Source organism: Ruditapes philippinarum, unplaced genomic scaffold (assembly GCF_026571515.1).
Source record: "Ruditapes philippinarum isolate M1 unplaced genomic scaffold, ASM2657151v2 ctg2657_1_1_1_1, whole genome shotgun sequence".
Lineage (NCBI taxonomy): Eukaryota > Metazoa > Mollusca > Bivalvia > Venerida > Veneridae > Ruditapes > Ruditapes philippinarum.
In genome coordinates, this window is record NW_026853342.1 from 238208 (window position 1) to 255083 (window position 16876).

Consider the following 16876-nt stretch of genomic DNA (forward strand, 5'->3'; position numbering starts at 1 on the left):
TTTTTTCAATTAAATTTCCAGATTGATTTTCCCAGTGGGGCGTTTTCTTATGTAACCAATTTCCAATCCATAAGTTGTCGCCTTGAAGGCCGCGCATATGTTTGTAGAATAAGCTAGCCTCGATGCCTTAGCAGTTTCAGACTAGTGGCACATGATCCACACTGACTACATCCAGTACATTGAACTGCCATCTCGATTACTTATGCTAAAGTCCTGTGTTCTCGTACTAAACTATCTCACATAGATTATACCATACTAGATTATTTTATCTCAGTATTCTAAACGACTATCATCTATCTCCCCGCTAATGTACTCATATGAATAAGAATATGTTCCATGTCTTCAATAATCTGTGATGATTTCTCGGATGGTGTTGATTTCGATTTGATTATCGAATTCTGCATACACAATCACGTTGATGGGTACACCAAGACCTTCTGAGAACTGAAGGTCGATTCTCATGTTTCCTGTTTTTATAGGGTGTAGTTGACCTTCCTCGCTTCCTTGATCGGCGGTGAGATCAAATCCCCATAACGTGTATCCTGCCTTGTACTGTCCCAAACTCATTCCGAAACTTCGATTCATGCCCATGGAGCCTGTGGCCTGGTATAGTGACATGTAGGATCTAGCCACCTCGCCATCGGTGAAATTCGGTGTGAATGCTTTGTTATGCGTGGTTTTGCCATCAATGCTGACTTCTAACTTGGATAGGTTAAAGTGTTTGAAATCAAATGGATTACTGGCAGCATTTCCCTTGATGTCTGAATTTCTCACCATCCCGAGAATGATGCGTTTTGGGAGTTGTCCGAGAAACAAGTGATCATCAATTTTAGATCTTTGTCCGGCAGGGATGGTAAATGTTTTCACGACAGCACGTCTAATTGGAATTTTCATGTTGTACTGTGCAATGGCTTGATTCAAGTTGTTGGCCACCACGGGAAGCAGGTCCACTGTTCTCACATTGAATCCTACCTGCTGTATCACCACTTTACCTTCAGCAGTGCCCACAAGACAAAAGTTGTTGGACGTCCTGTTGAGTTTGAGCCTGAGTTCAATACCATTAGGAAGATATTTTTCTTGCAGGAACAAATCTAAATGTAATCGTCCGATGAGTTCACAAGATGCACTCCCTCGAATGCGCAATCGTCGACGTTTCCAACCGTCATTAGCCCCTCCGGTTGTGTTGTCTTGCATGTGTGTCGCTGTATCTTTGTCCCAGAGTTCAAATGCCTTGAGTTGTGTATCTTGACAGTCTTTACTGTAGGACAGTAGATTTTCAATATAAGCCCGATAGGGGTACAAATCTGAATCGCTGGAAACGAGTTTGTTGTTCAGGTACAAGTCTATGCTGCTGAACATACTGTGGAAAAAGTTATTGACCACAGACACTTCTGCATCATTACCCAAATTTGCACCATCCGCAGCTGCGACTACTTTGAACTTCACGTATAAGTAAGACTGATTGAGATCTGTCCATTTCTCTGTCTGTGGTGGAATGATGAATTCAATTGGTGCTGAATTATTCAATGCTGAGATAGGATAATGTTCTGTCCATTGTGCATCTTGCATGGCTGTCATGGTGGGTGGCACAGAAGTAACATCAAGCTCTGTTTTACTACACTCGCAAGATCCGTGTTGCATCATCGTTGTTCTAGTCAAATATATCGATTGGTCTTGAAGACGTCTTGAGAAGTTTACTTCGTATAATTCCTTGAAGTGGATTGCTCCGACGACGCTTGGTTGTGAAATGAGGTGTTTTCTTGTGCGTCGGTTTATTTATACGTTTTGTTGCTCGACGAGGTCTTCTTCCACCTCTGACACGATTGATGAGTGATCTGCCCAATTGCAATGCTGCTGCTTTTCCAATGCTTTTGATTGCTTGTATGCCACGAGTCTTCAACACCTGTTTCGGACTTTTGCCTTTTAAAAGTACATCGGTGATAGCGCCTGTGCCTTGTCTAACTCCTTCATTTTTTATGGCTCTCATCGTTGAACTGACAAGAGGTGCTAGAAGAGGTGTAGTAGATTTGATGGCCGAGTGAAACAAAGACCCTAGACCATGACCATATTGTCGGGGAACGCCTCTATACACGGGATACATGATCAATGTGTTTTCTTTTCTAAAATGCAACTTGACCATAGACTTGCCTTCTACAAAATGAACGACTTCGCCTGTGTCACCCCTTATATTGATTTCAATTTCATCAAAATTGGATTTGGAGATGGGGATGTAATGCAAATTTAAAAATTCTTCATGAGTATGATTTGAATCTTTTCGAGTCGATTCAAAAGGTACCACTCGAAGTATGGGTGCCTCAATGTTTCCGAGGAACGTAAAATCGGCCAGATCGGAATAAATGAATAAATGATTGGTGCCTACATTTAAATCGACACCATAAGGAAAGGGATTTTTGTCGGTGGGGTAAATATCACCCATCATCATACTCACACCTCCTAATTTCATGAGTAATTTCGGATGAAAGTGTAACCCCATCTCAGTATGAGTGCTGTTAAACTTGACACGTTTCTTGGGTGTGGAATAACCAATATGAAAAGTCATTTCATTGTCATGTAAAAGTTTCCCTACAGCTTTTTGAATGGCTTCATCAATTTCGGTGATGAGGTGTTCTGGGGAAGAATACACCCCTGGTGGAATACAGCACGCATAACTGTATTGATCGTTTATCTTCCGACACTGATGTGAAAATTTATTCATTTTCTTGCCTAAATTTAAATCGGTGGTGACAATTTTGAATTTCGATTCTTCTTCAGACACATTTACAATTTGAGAGGGGATAATAAGTTCTACCAAAGCCATCTCCCATTGACCTTTTTCGATATGGATAGGTTTAGCTAATTTCGTTCTAAATTGACTTTGGGTGTTGTTCTTAAAAATGTTGAGTGAGCTGTCACTTAACACGGTGATGTAAAACGAATTCATGGTTTAGGCTCACCCACTGCTTGTGACAATACACCTGGTTTGATAAATTTCAAAGTAGGTGTGGGTAAAATGTAACCGAGCGTGCTGCTCAAAAGAATTAACCAGATGGGGTCTTTTGATTCTAAACAGAGCTGAACAATAGACACGGCTAACACGAAGTAAATGGCAATGATCTGTGACACGTACGTCAATCTGTTTTTCGGTTCTAGAGATTTCGAAATGATGGAGCTGCTTCTGTTGCTCACCTGTACGCTGACCGAATCTAACTGTGGCATCTTTTGTGTAGTGTCTTCCATTTTATAGGAGATGACTGGCCGGAATCCAACTGTCAAATTTACTCGGATAACCTTCCCAGTGTACTTTAATTTCTCTGATCTTTTTTCCGCCTACGTTTCTTGTGCGTCGTGCAAGAACTGATTGAATTTCATAAATCTCAGTGTCTTTTATAGCCTGGATTTCAGGTAGGTAGAAAGATCCCTCAATCGCTTCACCTCCTAAATCTTCCAGCTTGACCGTAGGTGGAGATGAATGACGAATGGATGTCACTTTAAACAATTCTGTTGTCCAATTGGGGAGATATCCTTTATCAAATGTTTTCTTAGTTTTGTTGATGCGAACTAAATCGCCCACTTGAACAGGGAGTGATTTTACTTTGTTTTTCGATCCATACAAATGGCGTGCCACTTCAGGTTCTGTATCGGGTGTCACTGAAGCCGGTGTTCTTTGAATACTGCGATGAAAGCTGTGATTGTAGGCATGGACCATATCCTGAAGCACATCGATGTAACATCTTGTTTTTTCATGTGTGAAATATTTCCACATGCGACTTTTCAAACTTCTTTGAAATCGTTCAACAATGCTGGCTTTGGTCTCTGGATTTTCCGTAGTGAAAAAATGAATCTTTTTCTTCTTTAAGAATTGTTGAAACTCTTTATTTTTAAATTCAGAGCCTTTATCAGTTTGCAGTGATTTCGGTGATCGTCCACTTTTCAGAATAGTTTGAAACGCTTTGATGAGTGTGTTTCCTGTCTTGTTGAAAATCGGTATCACCCAAGCATATTTGGAGAAAACATCAATGACACAAAGCAAATAACGATATTGATCATTGTCTTTCATCAGTTTTTGTAGGTCTGCTAAATCGGCCTGCCACTGGATATCAATACCTCCCACACGTGTTTGACGTCTTTGAAATTTTCGTCGAATCGGTTTGTGCAAGGTGTAGGTCTTCTGTTTCTGAAGCCATGCTTTGATCTGTTCCAATGATACCTTTGGATAATACTGTTTTGCTGCGACTTGCAATTTACGAATGCCTGCATATCCGGCAGGATGGCTTGGATCATAGTAAATGTCAGCAAGAAGCGTATCCAGGGTATGCTTCCCCTTTGCTTTATGTTGTACAGTCATATCAATAAGGTTCCCAAGAGGTGATGTGAGATCCGGATGCTTTTGGTTCGTGTTTTATAGGTTTGACTGCTCGAGGTGAAGGTGTTGCAGGAAAGCTGTAACTCGCTTCAAAGAATTTATCTCCATCTTCATCTTCTACATAATCATCGTCTGAGAGTTGTCTCTGCATCCAAGACCAACGTTGTTTATTTCCAATGTATTCTTGTGGTACATTCATGTCTCTCAGACCACTTGAGAAGTATTCCCATCCTCGGGGGCTTGAACCTTTTCGATGGCGTAAGACATCATTCACTAAATCAATAATGTTTGAACCGTCAATAGGTTTGCCTTGCACTTCCAACCGTCCCTGCTCATTCCATGACATATCGGGATGTTCCTCTAACATTTGAAGAAGAAGTTTAGCTTTACGTCTCATGGTGGTGGGGACGCTGTCCACTATACGATCAAACAATGGTTTTCTGACCACAGGATCTGTACCAGCACCTGCACCAGGATCTGCACTAGGATCTGCACCAGGATCTGCACCAGCACCCACTTTTGTAGGTTTAGGTCGGAGCGCTTTTTTATGTGCCATTTGAAATTGTTGCAATTTTTGTCCATAGAGTTGTGCTTTTTCACTTTCTGACACATGGTCTTCTTTCAGCACAGCATTCATGTCTTGATGTAAATGTGAAGCCTGGGTCACCTGTGGATTTGGTGGTAATCTTGGACGTTGTTGCTGTTCTGATTTCCATCTGTTCATTTCTTCCAACAGTTGATACGGAACAATGGCCATTTTCTTCATATTTTATCGACGAGTTTTCCTACGGTATCTGCTATCATAGGCGCCAACGTTAATGCCAAGATGGGTAAAAATCCACCTTTTTGATTCAAGATCTTTCTTTTCTTGTGAAGAGGTACTCGTCTGTCTGCCAAGAGGCGTAGATGTTGACGGTTCGGTTGCAACTTGCGCTTTTGAGTGTCTGACAACGGTACGTTTCCTTTTAAAACATTGTGACAGCATTCCGACACACAATGAATGACTTCAGGTGGTGCATGTTTAATCATCGATTTCCGAAACTTGGGAGTAGCTTGACTTATCGCCATGATTGTAGCACCATGTTTATGAATCAGAGGCTTCTTGTTCTTTCTCGTCTTTCTGTTTGCTGCCATGATGTCTTGTTTTCAAATGAAGCTCTCTTCAGTCTGTTGTCTCTTTTTATATGCTCAGTTCAGTGGAGAAAATCTGGACATCAGTTGAATGGGGGTCCTCGGAGAACTGTGTCTAAGAGGTGGTGTGTTCAAGACGGGTGTGCTTAACATGGAGCTGGATGGACGAGATCGATGCGACGAAGGTGTAGTGAATCCCGATATCACACTCAAAGGTGACAGATTAATAGATCGTGGTGGTGAAGTTTGATCCAACACCTGGCTCACATCGTGTAAATGTGTTAAGGGACTCGAACTTTTGCTCCTGCTTGGCTTTCGTCTTTTTGTCACAAATCGATCATCAATGTTTCTGAATACTGTCTTCTTTTTCTTGGGTGTTCTCTTAGGTGTTCTCTTTTTCTTAGGTGTTCTCTTTTTCTTAGGTGTTCTCTTTTTCTTGGGTGTCCTCTTTTTCTTGGGAGCTTGACGTCGACTTGTTGATGGTGCTGCTCTTGCTGTTCTGGCTGTAGTGCTAGTGCGAGGTGAATCAAACTTTCGTTTGATCTTTTCTCCGTCCCAGCGTAGTAGATTTCGAATCATAACGCCTCCCAAAAAGCCGCTTCCACCGGGTTTTAATATGATTTTTCTTTTTGCTTCAGCCGTCAGATTGGAATCAGCTAACTGTTCAATGGCCTGCTTGTTCTTGTCTATGAATTTCATGGACTGTTTGGGCAACTTGATTTTCTTCTGTAGAATCAGCTTTGCAGCCAATGTAAACCATTTGACCATCTCTCTTAATCCTGCAGAAAGCACCAGGTTTCTGTGCTGTATGTTGTTTGTTCTGCTAAATTGTTCTAATGCCCGAATGAGCACCGGAGGTGTCCATAATTCGTGATTGACGCTCATGACTGCACCTTGGCAAATGAATGCAAACTGTATTCACTCTTCCTTTTTATAATCGTGTGTATACAATCGGACCTCGATCTTGCTCTGTCACCCAGTGATGAAAAATATCTGACCGTAATCGATACATATCCTGCGTCTTTGGATGAAAATCAATGAGTAAATAGCCATGAGGTTTCGATGTTGCATCTTGATAGGCCGCTAATAAATGTGGTAACTGTATTTGATTTGCGAGTGTCTTGATCTGTCCTTTATCTCTTGTATTTTGAAATAAAATCATGTAATGAGCATTCAGACTAATTGTTCGACTGTCTTTAGATTGCTGAAACAAGTTTTGAGTGATATAAATCACACTTGCATTACGATGATGTCCTTTTCGTGTGAACCATAATTTGATTTTTTCTTCATCTTTATCGCCTAACATGTCGTCAAAGATGACCAAATGTCGATCGGCTGTGTCTGTTACGATATCATCATCGTCGTCTGGAATGCCATCTATGAATTTGATGAAAGATTCTTGACTCTCTTGAATCATAGCATACACGAGTTGCCATTCTTTATAGCACCAAATGATACGTTGTGGTACAAGTTGAAATAAATTCTCTTTATATTCGATTAATCGTTTGACAAATTGTGTTTTCCTGAACCGCTTGATCCAGAAATGAAAATATTGCAAGGATGTTGAAAAAGTAAACTGGATTCCATACTGATCAATGACTCAATGAAAACAAAACAACACATGCATTCTTCTTTATACTTTTATTTTTTTTCAATCTACCATCCTTTACGTTCTGCATGGCGATTACAAAACAAAGTTAACATGTTAACATCTAACTGTTCATTAACATCAGGCAAAAAATTTAGACAATAACAAACATCATATGGTCTTTTACTATGTTCACACCACTCAATACATAGATCAGAATGATACTTAGTCATATAATTTCTCAACATATACAGAAAAGTGCTTCCAACAGGTATAGACAAGTCCCAATACTTCAACTTTGTCATCACGCCTGGAATAGATTTCCACTTCACCACCCGCATTCCATGTAAGTCTAGAAAGTCTGCTAAGGCGGTTTCAATGTCCATCTTTTGATGTATCACACGCAGAGGTAAATTGTCATACAGCCTGCAGTAAGGATCATCAAACTGATGTACTTGTGAAAAGTCAATGTCTAATCCCATTCTGTTGCGAATGTAATTCATCATAAGATAAGCCCATAAATCATTATCGAAGCCAAGATGTACTTTACTGTAATGAGCTTCGTCTACCGTAACGCTATGAGTTGATGTGCTCATCTTGATGGTTGAGTAAAGAATGATGACGAGTCTCACATCGCTTCCTATTTATAACTTGACTCAAAAATTGTACAACTTCAGGTTGATTCACGACTCGTGTTTGCCAATCGCTATAATGCCAATACGTCCAATGATCGCACATATATCGGGCTGCTATTTGAAATTCATGAAACATGTCTGCTTTTTGCAACTGAGTCTCTATGAAAGCGGGTGTGATGCTTTCAGTGTAAGGCGTGATCATGTGAAAAGCAAGAATTAAAGCTTTTCTACAGATAGGACTGTCCAAAACACGTGTGCTTCCTTCCATGTTTCTGACTTATGAATGTAGATAGCCATATGGAACCGTTTTAAATGTATCTACGACCAATCGTTTGGTGTAAACTGATCGAAATGTTTTCGTTTGTGGACCACTGGTGACTTTTCTGTCTCTATGTCTTTGAATGCGAGATGGATAATGAATCACGCTTGAATAATTATCTCTGTCTTTCACACAGTCTACCATCGTGTCGAAATTGACTTTTTGAGTTGTATCGTAGTCCAATGTGATACCTTTCACTTTACATTTTGTATACCTCTTGCCTTCTACAATATATTCATAGCCGTAATTCTTAGGTCCCAATGCGACGTATTTCACAATTTTACCTTCCGGTACTTCATCTGTCCATTTACCTAGGCGGCTATTGATGATAGGAATGTTATATTGATCAGGGTCGTACACATACATGCAGCTGTCTGTATCAAAGTAAAGCACCCGTTGACCTAGCTGTTCCAACTGTGCATAGAGTTCAAGTCTGGCATAGGCCGTAACAAAGGAGGCCACCACCACATTAGCCGATGAATGAGGTTGTGCTTGATCTGACTGATCTGAATAGTTTATCAAGATAAATTCATCATGGTCAAACATGTCCACATAATTCACGGTGATATGAGGATTCGTGACGATGTCATAAAATCCCGACACTGAGTTGACATATTCCGTTTTCGCTAATACATTGTTTTGTGCATTTTTACCCCATAGACAGTTCAGCATGGTTTTTGCAAATGCTCGTTTCCCCACATTCTTTTCAATATGTTCCAGCTCTATGCCTTCGGCCTCAAAATACTCGTCTTTAAACGTTTGCTGGTCCTCTGCGGTTTTCACCCAGGGTGGATACCCGCTGGCCTCTTGTTTCATTTTCAGGTACTTGTTAATGTAATTAGTGTACACTTGATCACTCCAATGCTCCCAGTGCCAAATATGATAAATGTCCATGATCTGATACCCTCTATCAAGCGCCTTTGCTAATTCGATGGACGTCCATGTTCCGACCAAGGCTCGATCCTCTATATCATGGTGGCAGAACGTACATTCTTTCTCAGCACATGTCCGACATAGTGTGAATACCATTTTCTTGTTACAATGTAAAGGTAGAATTGGCATCCATAAATCTTGCGGGGGTAGCACTTTACATTTAATGAGTCCTTTGTAAGTGTGTATCTGCTCGTTATTTATGTCTTCCTGGCTCAGAATGACAGGATGTCCCAAAGGATAGGCTTTGTATTTACATACATACGGATACAGTGAGCAAATGTCGGCATATTTGATCTCTTGCTGTGTACTTTCATCTACTTCATAATATAGTTGTACTGCATTTGTTCTCCCTCCGAATAGAGCCTCACGAGGTTCAATAGGCTCTAAATGTGGATAAAATTGATCTATGAGACTCTTATACTGCGGATCTTGCTTACAACGTGCATCGAAATCACACTCCCAAATGTACTTGATGGCCATCCCATAGCGTTTTAATGCATCAAAGCGCTGAAATGTCTTTCTGTACAATGAGCCCATACTTTCCATTGAAAACGGGTTGATTAAGTCTCGATTGGGATAGCATTTCAAACATCCATGGTACCAGCATCCGAGCATCTCGTAAATAACGTTGCTTTCTTCACAGAAGCCGTCTACATAGTGCTGTCCTATACGCTTTTCACCACCATTCAAAGCATGCTGTATGTGTATACCGTCTGTAACTGCCTCGCCTTGTATCCATCGCACACCTTTGATTGAATATTTGACTTTATTGGGGTACCCCGCATCTGATATGATGGCTAAACTTTGTTCAGGCATAGAGTTCTTTCTCCAAGCTTTATTGCATGCTTGTGCCAAGGTACATGCTTCTATGAATGGATCAATGTCATCACTGACCAGTAACTGGTATCGAAACTCGCCACACCCTCTTCTTAAGATATCTACGTCCGACTTGCAGTACGTCTCCATCGCTTGTTGAAAATCGAACATGACTTTGTTGTCGACTTTCTCATTATACCAGGCTAGAAACTTGTCTCTCGATTCGGGTTTCATACTTCCAGGTTTATAGTACTCTAGTGGCAAATAAGGACCCTTGTAAGTCTGGAACTCGTGCGTATTGGCCCAAAACGGAAACCATCCTTTTGCCATTTCAGTCAAACCAAATGTTTTTGGAAAGGCGGCTAGCGGCATGGTGATAAAACTCATAGAGTCAATGAGTCGTACTTGATGTGCTTCCAGCATGATGATTTTACTACCGTTCATGATCAGTTTCGGCTTGACTGTACCGTGTGTCACTAAATACCTCAATATAAATTGTGCATCATATCCTTGAGCATTATGAGCAATCGCTGTAGCGCCTTGGTGTATCGGTTTACAAAAGTCTTGTAAGGTTTGATCCCCACGAAAAATGACCTCTCGTTGCCCCGGCACTTGATCACATTGTATTCATGGTTCAGTGACTGCTTCTCTAATGCATTCATGACAAGCCCTCTGTGCCACACAGAAATTAGGAATATGTTCACCACTGTCAAATCGGCATTCAAAATCGTAAAAGATGAAAGGCACCTCTGGTTGCTTCTCTTTTTCTGGAGATTCATACTTTGGAATGTAGCACTCATGATCAGCATTCACCACTTGTTTACAGTAGTAACACTTTTTAGTCCCTGGACACAGATGCGATTTTCTTGTGCCTACGACCATTTGATTGCATTGTTTACACACCCATACCGATTGACATATATTCTTCTTATGTTTACCTTTTACTTGTTTATGTTTCTGAAAGCATTCATCACTAGTGAAAAACCGTAAACAATCCATACACTGTCTGTTTCGTACAAATTTACATTTCGTCGTAGAATAACACTGGCATAAATGTTTACATTGATGCTGTTCTTTACATTTGTAGGCTATATCACAATAATGACAATAATAGCATCGGCCTAAGAATCCCGTGATAGACTTTATCGTATCAAAATGTTCTTGATGAAAATAAATGTAAATGGCTGTACTGTGCTCTGTCATCTGCGGCGGTGTAAATAACATCTCGCAATTTGCGTGCTGTGCTCGTATTTTAATCACGTATTCTGGATACAGTATAGCTTGTATCTGCTGATATTCCTCGATCCCACATGGTTGATCGTATCGTATGCCAGCTTGATCCAATAAAGCTTTAGCTTCTGCCTCTTGTAACGGTCTGTCCGATTGTCGTATGATATGCCATTTTTTCTTCCATTCAGCGGTATCTTTTTTCTGAGCGTGGCATATGCCTACTACAATAGCACGTGCTAAACACATACAGTCTTTTGAATTTTTGATTTGAATGATACTTCTTTTCACTTTAGTCATATTATCAATACTTATATGTGATCCGAAATGCATATTACGTCGTCCGGATCCTTCAGGCATAGAAATATGTGTTATTTCAGCATGCATTTCTCCATCATGAACGTTAAAGCTGTCGTTACTCTGCATAACACGTTCAATTTCGTTGAGCAGCGTTTCCCCTGTCACGTGATTCACATCATCAAACGGAATATGAATCCCGAATTGTAAATCGGGATGTGAAATCGATATCCGTACTTTGTCTCGAGCTTTAGCACGGCACTGTTTTTTCATCTCCTCCACTAAGCTGTTGAATAAATCATGCGTAAATTCAAACGGCCGATCATAGCTGTCAAATGTCACATCATATACTTTACTTTGTGTCTTGAATTTTCTCGATTTTCTTTGCATTCTTTCTTTCATATGATAAAATTGACTGACTGGCCTCTCACCTCCATGTTGATTTTCATGATGTTCATCGCACTGATATTCCTCGCTATTATTTTTCTTTTCTTTTTTCTTTTCTTTTTTTCTTCTCAATAATCTTTTTTTACTTAGTGATAAACGATATTTTTTCATAGCCTGTGCCGTATCATCATCACTGCTCGAGTCACTTGACGAATCGCTTGATGAATCCGAGTAAGGAACAAGTCTTTTAGACATCTTGAGATACTGTGTTATAATAATTTCATACAGAGCGAGCCGCTCAGTTTTATACCTGCGAAATGAGCCGTGCCTCGGACGTCTATAAAAAGAGCGCACTCCGCTCCTCAGTATCAGTATTTGCTCTGACACAGCTCTTGACAGAACAACAACCATGGCTAACACAGAAAAAGATGTATTGTTACAAAATATGAAGACACATATACGTGCATTGAATACACTCATAGGGACATATGATAAACAATCGGGGCAGTGCTACCATTGTCATCAAGACGGACATTTTACGAGAAATTGTCCGCAGAAGAATAAAGATGTGAAAAAAGATGTGAATACAGGGGTGAAAAAAACATGCTATCGTTGCAAACAGCCTGGACATTTTGTGAGTGAGTGTCCGAAACCACGAAAACCGATCGATCCAGAATATTTGAAAACGGTGACCTGCTTCAATTGTCACGAAAAAGGGCATTATTCTCCTGATTGCCCTAATCGTAGCAAGAAAGACGATACTTCACCACCTAGCTTATTTGATGAAAACACAGTCAAGTATTACGGACCCACAGAAAAACAACAACAGTATTTTGGTTATGGCAGCACGATGAACATGGCACCACCACCACCACCGCCATCAACACCAGTAGCACAGTATTCATCGGATGACACCAAGCCAGCTCAGAAGCCAGCCACAGAGTCAGAATTATTAGAATATGAGGAATTCGCTCGTAAACATGGACATGGTGCCTTTGTATATTTTGATAAAATACATAAACGTCCAAAATCACCACTTCCGAAAGGACCAATCACACTTGGGACCTTACCACCCCAGCCATCAACACCGGTAGCACAGTCGGATAACACAGAACCAGCTCAGAAGCCACCCACAAAGCCAGAATTTGTCTATGACGAACCTCGATATGGTGACTTTGCATATATTGAAAATAGAGATAAACATCTCTCACTTCCGAAAACACCACCGCTAAAATGGACTGCTTTGGGGCGTGAATTTACCAAACCGACCTTCGATAACCAAAACGGTATCACACTTGCTACCTCAACCCCCGCAGGTAGTACCGAGCCGTGTACTACAACACCACCACCACCAACCAAGAAGGCGATACTGGAAGAATCAGACTATGAGCCATTACGCAAAAAATTAAGAAAGTCTGTGAAAAAACTGTTTTAAAAAAATGTGAACAATAATAATAAAAGAAGTGAACTAAAGTTTAAAAAAAAGTTGTGTTAAAAAAATATTTGTCAAGTTTTTAATTGTAAAAAAAACAATATTGTCAAGTTTATAAAAAAAGTTTAAAACATTGTTTATAAAAGTTTATAAAAGTTTATAAATAAAAAAAATGTTTATGTTTTTTTCATGTTGAAATAAAATGTTTATATAAATGTTGAAAATAAAAAATGTTAAAATGTTTTTATTACAATAAAAAGAACGATGTTTAAAAAAGTTAAAACGCATTGTTTTTTATTTACCGATATTGAAAGTTTACATTGACCTTTTTTAATACACACAGTTCCTAGAAATTTAAACGCGAGATGTGTAGTGTGTAGACTGATCAGTATATACATGTAGTAAACACAGGTTAAAAAATGGATAATGGAATATCTATTGGAATAATTTTTTGTAAGGTTAGATTTATGTTTGACAATATTTTTAAGGCATTTCTTTTCGAAAATAGTTGGATGGGCCCTGAAAAGGGCCGTTTGTTTTCAACCTAATAAAACTCGGATAAATCCGGGTATAGGTTGATCAGTTTCACCTTCCAAGGTTGAGAAGGCTTCAACTGTGAAGCCGTAACAATATTGTTAGGCTTCAACTGTGAAGCCGTAACAATGTTGTTAGGCTTCACAGCTCTTCTAGGCCAGTCCACCCCACGCCTGGCGAAGAACTCCTTGAGGGCCGTCTCCCTCTGTCTCTTTTCATTTACTCTGTAGACCCACTCAGGAGTCGAATCTCTCTTGAAGAAGAATTTCTTCATGGCACGGAATATCTTTCTCAAACCCATGGTTCTAGAGAAATGAGAAATGCATTTTCTCACTTGCCCCTTTTATAAGCATTTTCGGATTGACCTACATTCACATACATATTCACTTATTCTCACGCGAATTGTGAAATTGATGTCGCTGCACACTCTGAACATATTCGATTCAGAAAAACTTGCTATTTGATAGCTAACGTTCAAAAAGTTATATACTGGTCGGAGAGATAACTCCGACGCATAGATAACCCCAACACTTGAGAAATGAAATTTTTATAACTTTGTTTTTTAACAAAAAAAGCACATGGTCACCTAGTAGTATAGGAGCAGGGCAGAATGTGATGATTTTTTGTAAGTTGGTAAACTTTTTAATATTTTTCAATTAACCGAAACTTTTCGTTGGCAAAAACTGCTTCAAAACGTTCTTTTTACTAAATTACAATGAGGTAGTTAGAAATGTATTGACCACAGGCCACTGACTTGTGAAATATTTTTGAAAACTTGTTTTTACATCAACAAAAAATAGATAAAACATATAAGATGTAAAAATAAATTAATGATGCTGATTTTCCTATCATTTTTTACTTAAAAATTTAAGTGTCGACTTTATCTACTGTTGAGGGGTAAAAAGACCATGTTTTATATACCGCATTCAAGACCTTATAGAAGTACCAATTCTCATTTTCATACATAATTTTGTAGTGTAATGTAAAGTCTTTGAACTGAACTTTATTTAGGTGGTTCAATATTTAAAATATACAGGAAGATAATTAAGATATTACAAAAAGTATGTGATTTAGTGTTGGAGTTATCTCTCCAACCAGTAAGGGAATTTTTTTATCCATAGACTTCATTGATAACACATTCGATACCAAAATTTTATGAGGGAAGCTATTGGAAATGTAATGTTCGAGACTGTCGCCATTTTGGATTATTCGTGTTTGAGCTAGTGTAACCCCAAAAACCTATACAATTTCGGCAAAAAATTAATTTGTGCAGGAGTATGTATGTCTCCTTATCTGTTTTCGAAGCTTGACCCACTTGAAAAGACTGATCTTTGTCATATGTAGAATGTTTTAGAACTGTCGCCAAAATTTACTGACATCGGTTATGTACACGACTTGTAAATTAAGTGCCGCACATAACTGAAAATAACTTAGTAATCTAAGTCGTTTATATGTTTATTTACAATTAAATACTTATGGTACTATAGCCAGACTTATCTTTCTTATGATAAATTCTAAGAATTAACCGAGATTCTATTACTTTGACAGCCTGTGCCAGATGATGACTTAAGCATGTAATGTTCGCTACTTAAAAATTAGTACGTTCTATGCACTATTTCCAAATTAAGGAATTTTTAATAAATGATTTACATTTGGAGGGATATATAAATCTGAAAGAATTGTGCCCACGAATCTTTTAATATATTTATATACACATATGTCTGTAATGTACGCGACTGTAATGTCCAATACAATAAAAATGTAACGTGGCTTTAGTATACTTAATTTTCAATTAACCAGGACTTAAACTAGTCATTTTTGTGTTATACTTAATCATAGTTGCAGCATAAATGTATACATCCTTTGTATTTTTACAGTTATAGTCAAATTTTCTTAATTTTGTATAGGTAAGGCTTTAGAATCTAGTAACTGAATATCATATTCTAGTAACTACAAAAACAAAGATGTAATACGTTTAATATTTATTTTCTTCTAAAGCCAGAATCTTTATGCAAGGTTTTCTTACTGAAATTGTTAAGATATAGATTATAAGTGATATGCCTTTCATAATAGGTATTGTAATGTTCACTACATTTCGTATCGAACATTACTGAAATATTCTGATGGCAATCTATACATTTGTTAATGTTTTCAGCGATTTTGCTTTTGTTTTGAGAAAATATTCCATAATTATATATTGTTTAGATAAAGTAAATAGGTTTTTGTAATTTAAATGCGTAAATACATATGAGGCAATATTGTTGATTATCATCTAAATCTGTTTCAAACCCCAATAACGTTTCACCGCGTTAGTAAAAAAAACTAATATTATAAACATACATATAATAACTGAAAATATTACCAGATACTATTAACATAGTTGCTGACATGTTTAAAATATATCATCTACAATATTATACACATGATAGCGTCTACAACATATAACAATGATGTATCAAACATTACAATATTAGTATCGAACATTACACGCAGATCTTGAAAATTTCCTTCATCACTACAGTCAAGTATGGTGAAATCTGTATTAGAAATAAGTAGCAATTGCACTTATAAGTGTAGAAGAGGAAAAGACAATGTTGGCTCTTTGTAATTGAAATATTTTAAACTACGTAGGAAGCACATAATAATTAACAATTAAAATACATTTTATCTCAATATTGGCTACTAAGATGCCCTTTTTGAAATGTTCTGTTCAAATCTTAAAATTTGATGTAGCCTTAATAATATCAAAGGCATGAATTGTAATATATGTATTGTTATTCTGTACGCTGCATATATGCCCACGATATCAGTAAATATGTTTTATGACATTGATATTAATATAAGGACAGGTATATCACTTCTTTTGTATGCCGGATACATAGTTATACTCGTAATTTAATTCGTTTGTACAATATTATTTACCCATGCTATTAACTCAAGCTTAAATGAACACACTTAATAAAATTAAGTTTAAACTTAAAAAATGATTGTTTAATAAAATGATAATAATGATAACAACTATTACTATTACCCACAACAAATATTTTTACTGGATTACGTAATGTCCGAGACAATTGATGTTCTGTCAAAAAGACTCTACCACAAAATTTTAGTCATGTATTTTGTTTGCAAAGTTTTTTTTCGTCACGTTATCATTATTGAAGTAAGGTTTAAACAAAACATAAGAACAAATAAATGGAATCATACAATTGAA

At 38.1% G+C, this 16876-nt stretch overlaps 3 protein-coding genes across 3 annotated transcripts; 1 reads left to right on the forward strand and 2 right to left on the reverse strand.

Moving 5' to 3' along the window:
- Window positions 1–342: 342 nt before the first annotated feature.
- Window positions 343–1644, reverse strand: LOC132736547 (uncharacterized protein F54H12.2-like). Its single transcript, XM_060723690.1, has one exon. It carries the CDS (start codon window positions 1642–1644, stop codon window positions 343–345), a length of 1302 nt encoding a protein of 433 aa, XP_060579673.1.
- Window positions 1645–7994: 6350 nt separating this feature from the next.
- Window positions 7995–10229, reverse strand: LOC132736548 (uncharacterized). The gene has a single exon (XM_060723691.1). It carries the CDS (start codon window positions 10227–10229, stop codon window positions 7995–7997), a length of 2235 nt encoding a protein of 744 aa, XP_060579674.1.
- A 1641-nt stretch (window positions 10230–11870) lies between these two features.
- LOC132736566 (uncharacterized) lies at window positions 11871–13252 on the forward strand. Its single transcript, XM_060723717.1, has one exon. It carries the CDS (start codon window positions 12106–12108, stop codon window positions 13129–13131), a length of 1026 nt encoding a protein of 341 aa, XP_060579700.1. The 5' UTR covers window positions 11871–12105; the 3' UTR covers window positions 13132–13252.
- Window positions 13253–16876: the final 3624 nt, after the last annotated feature.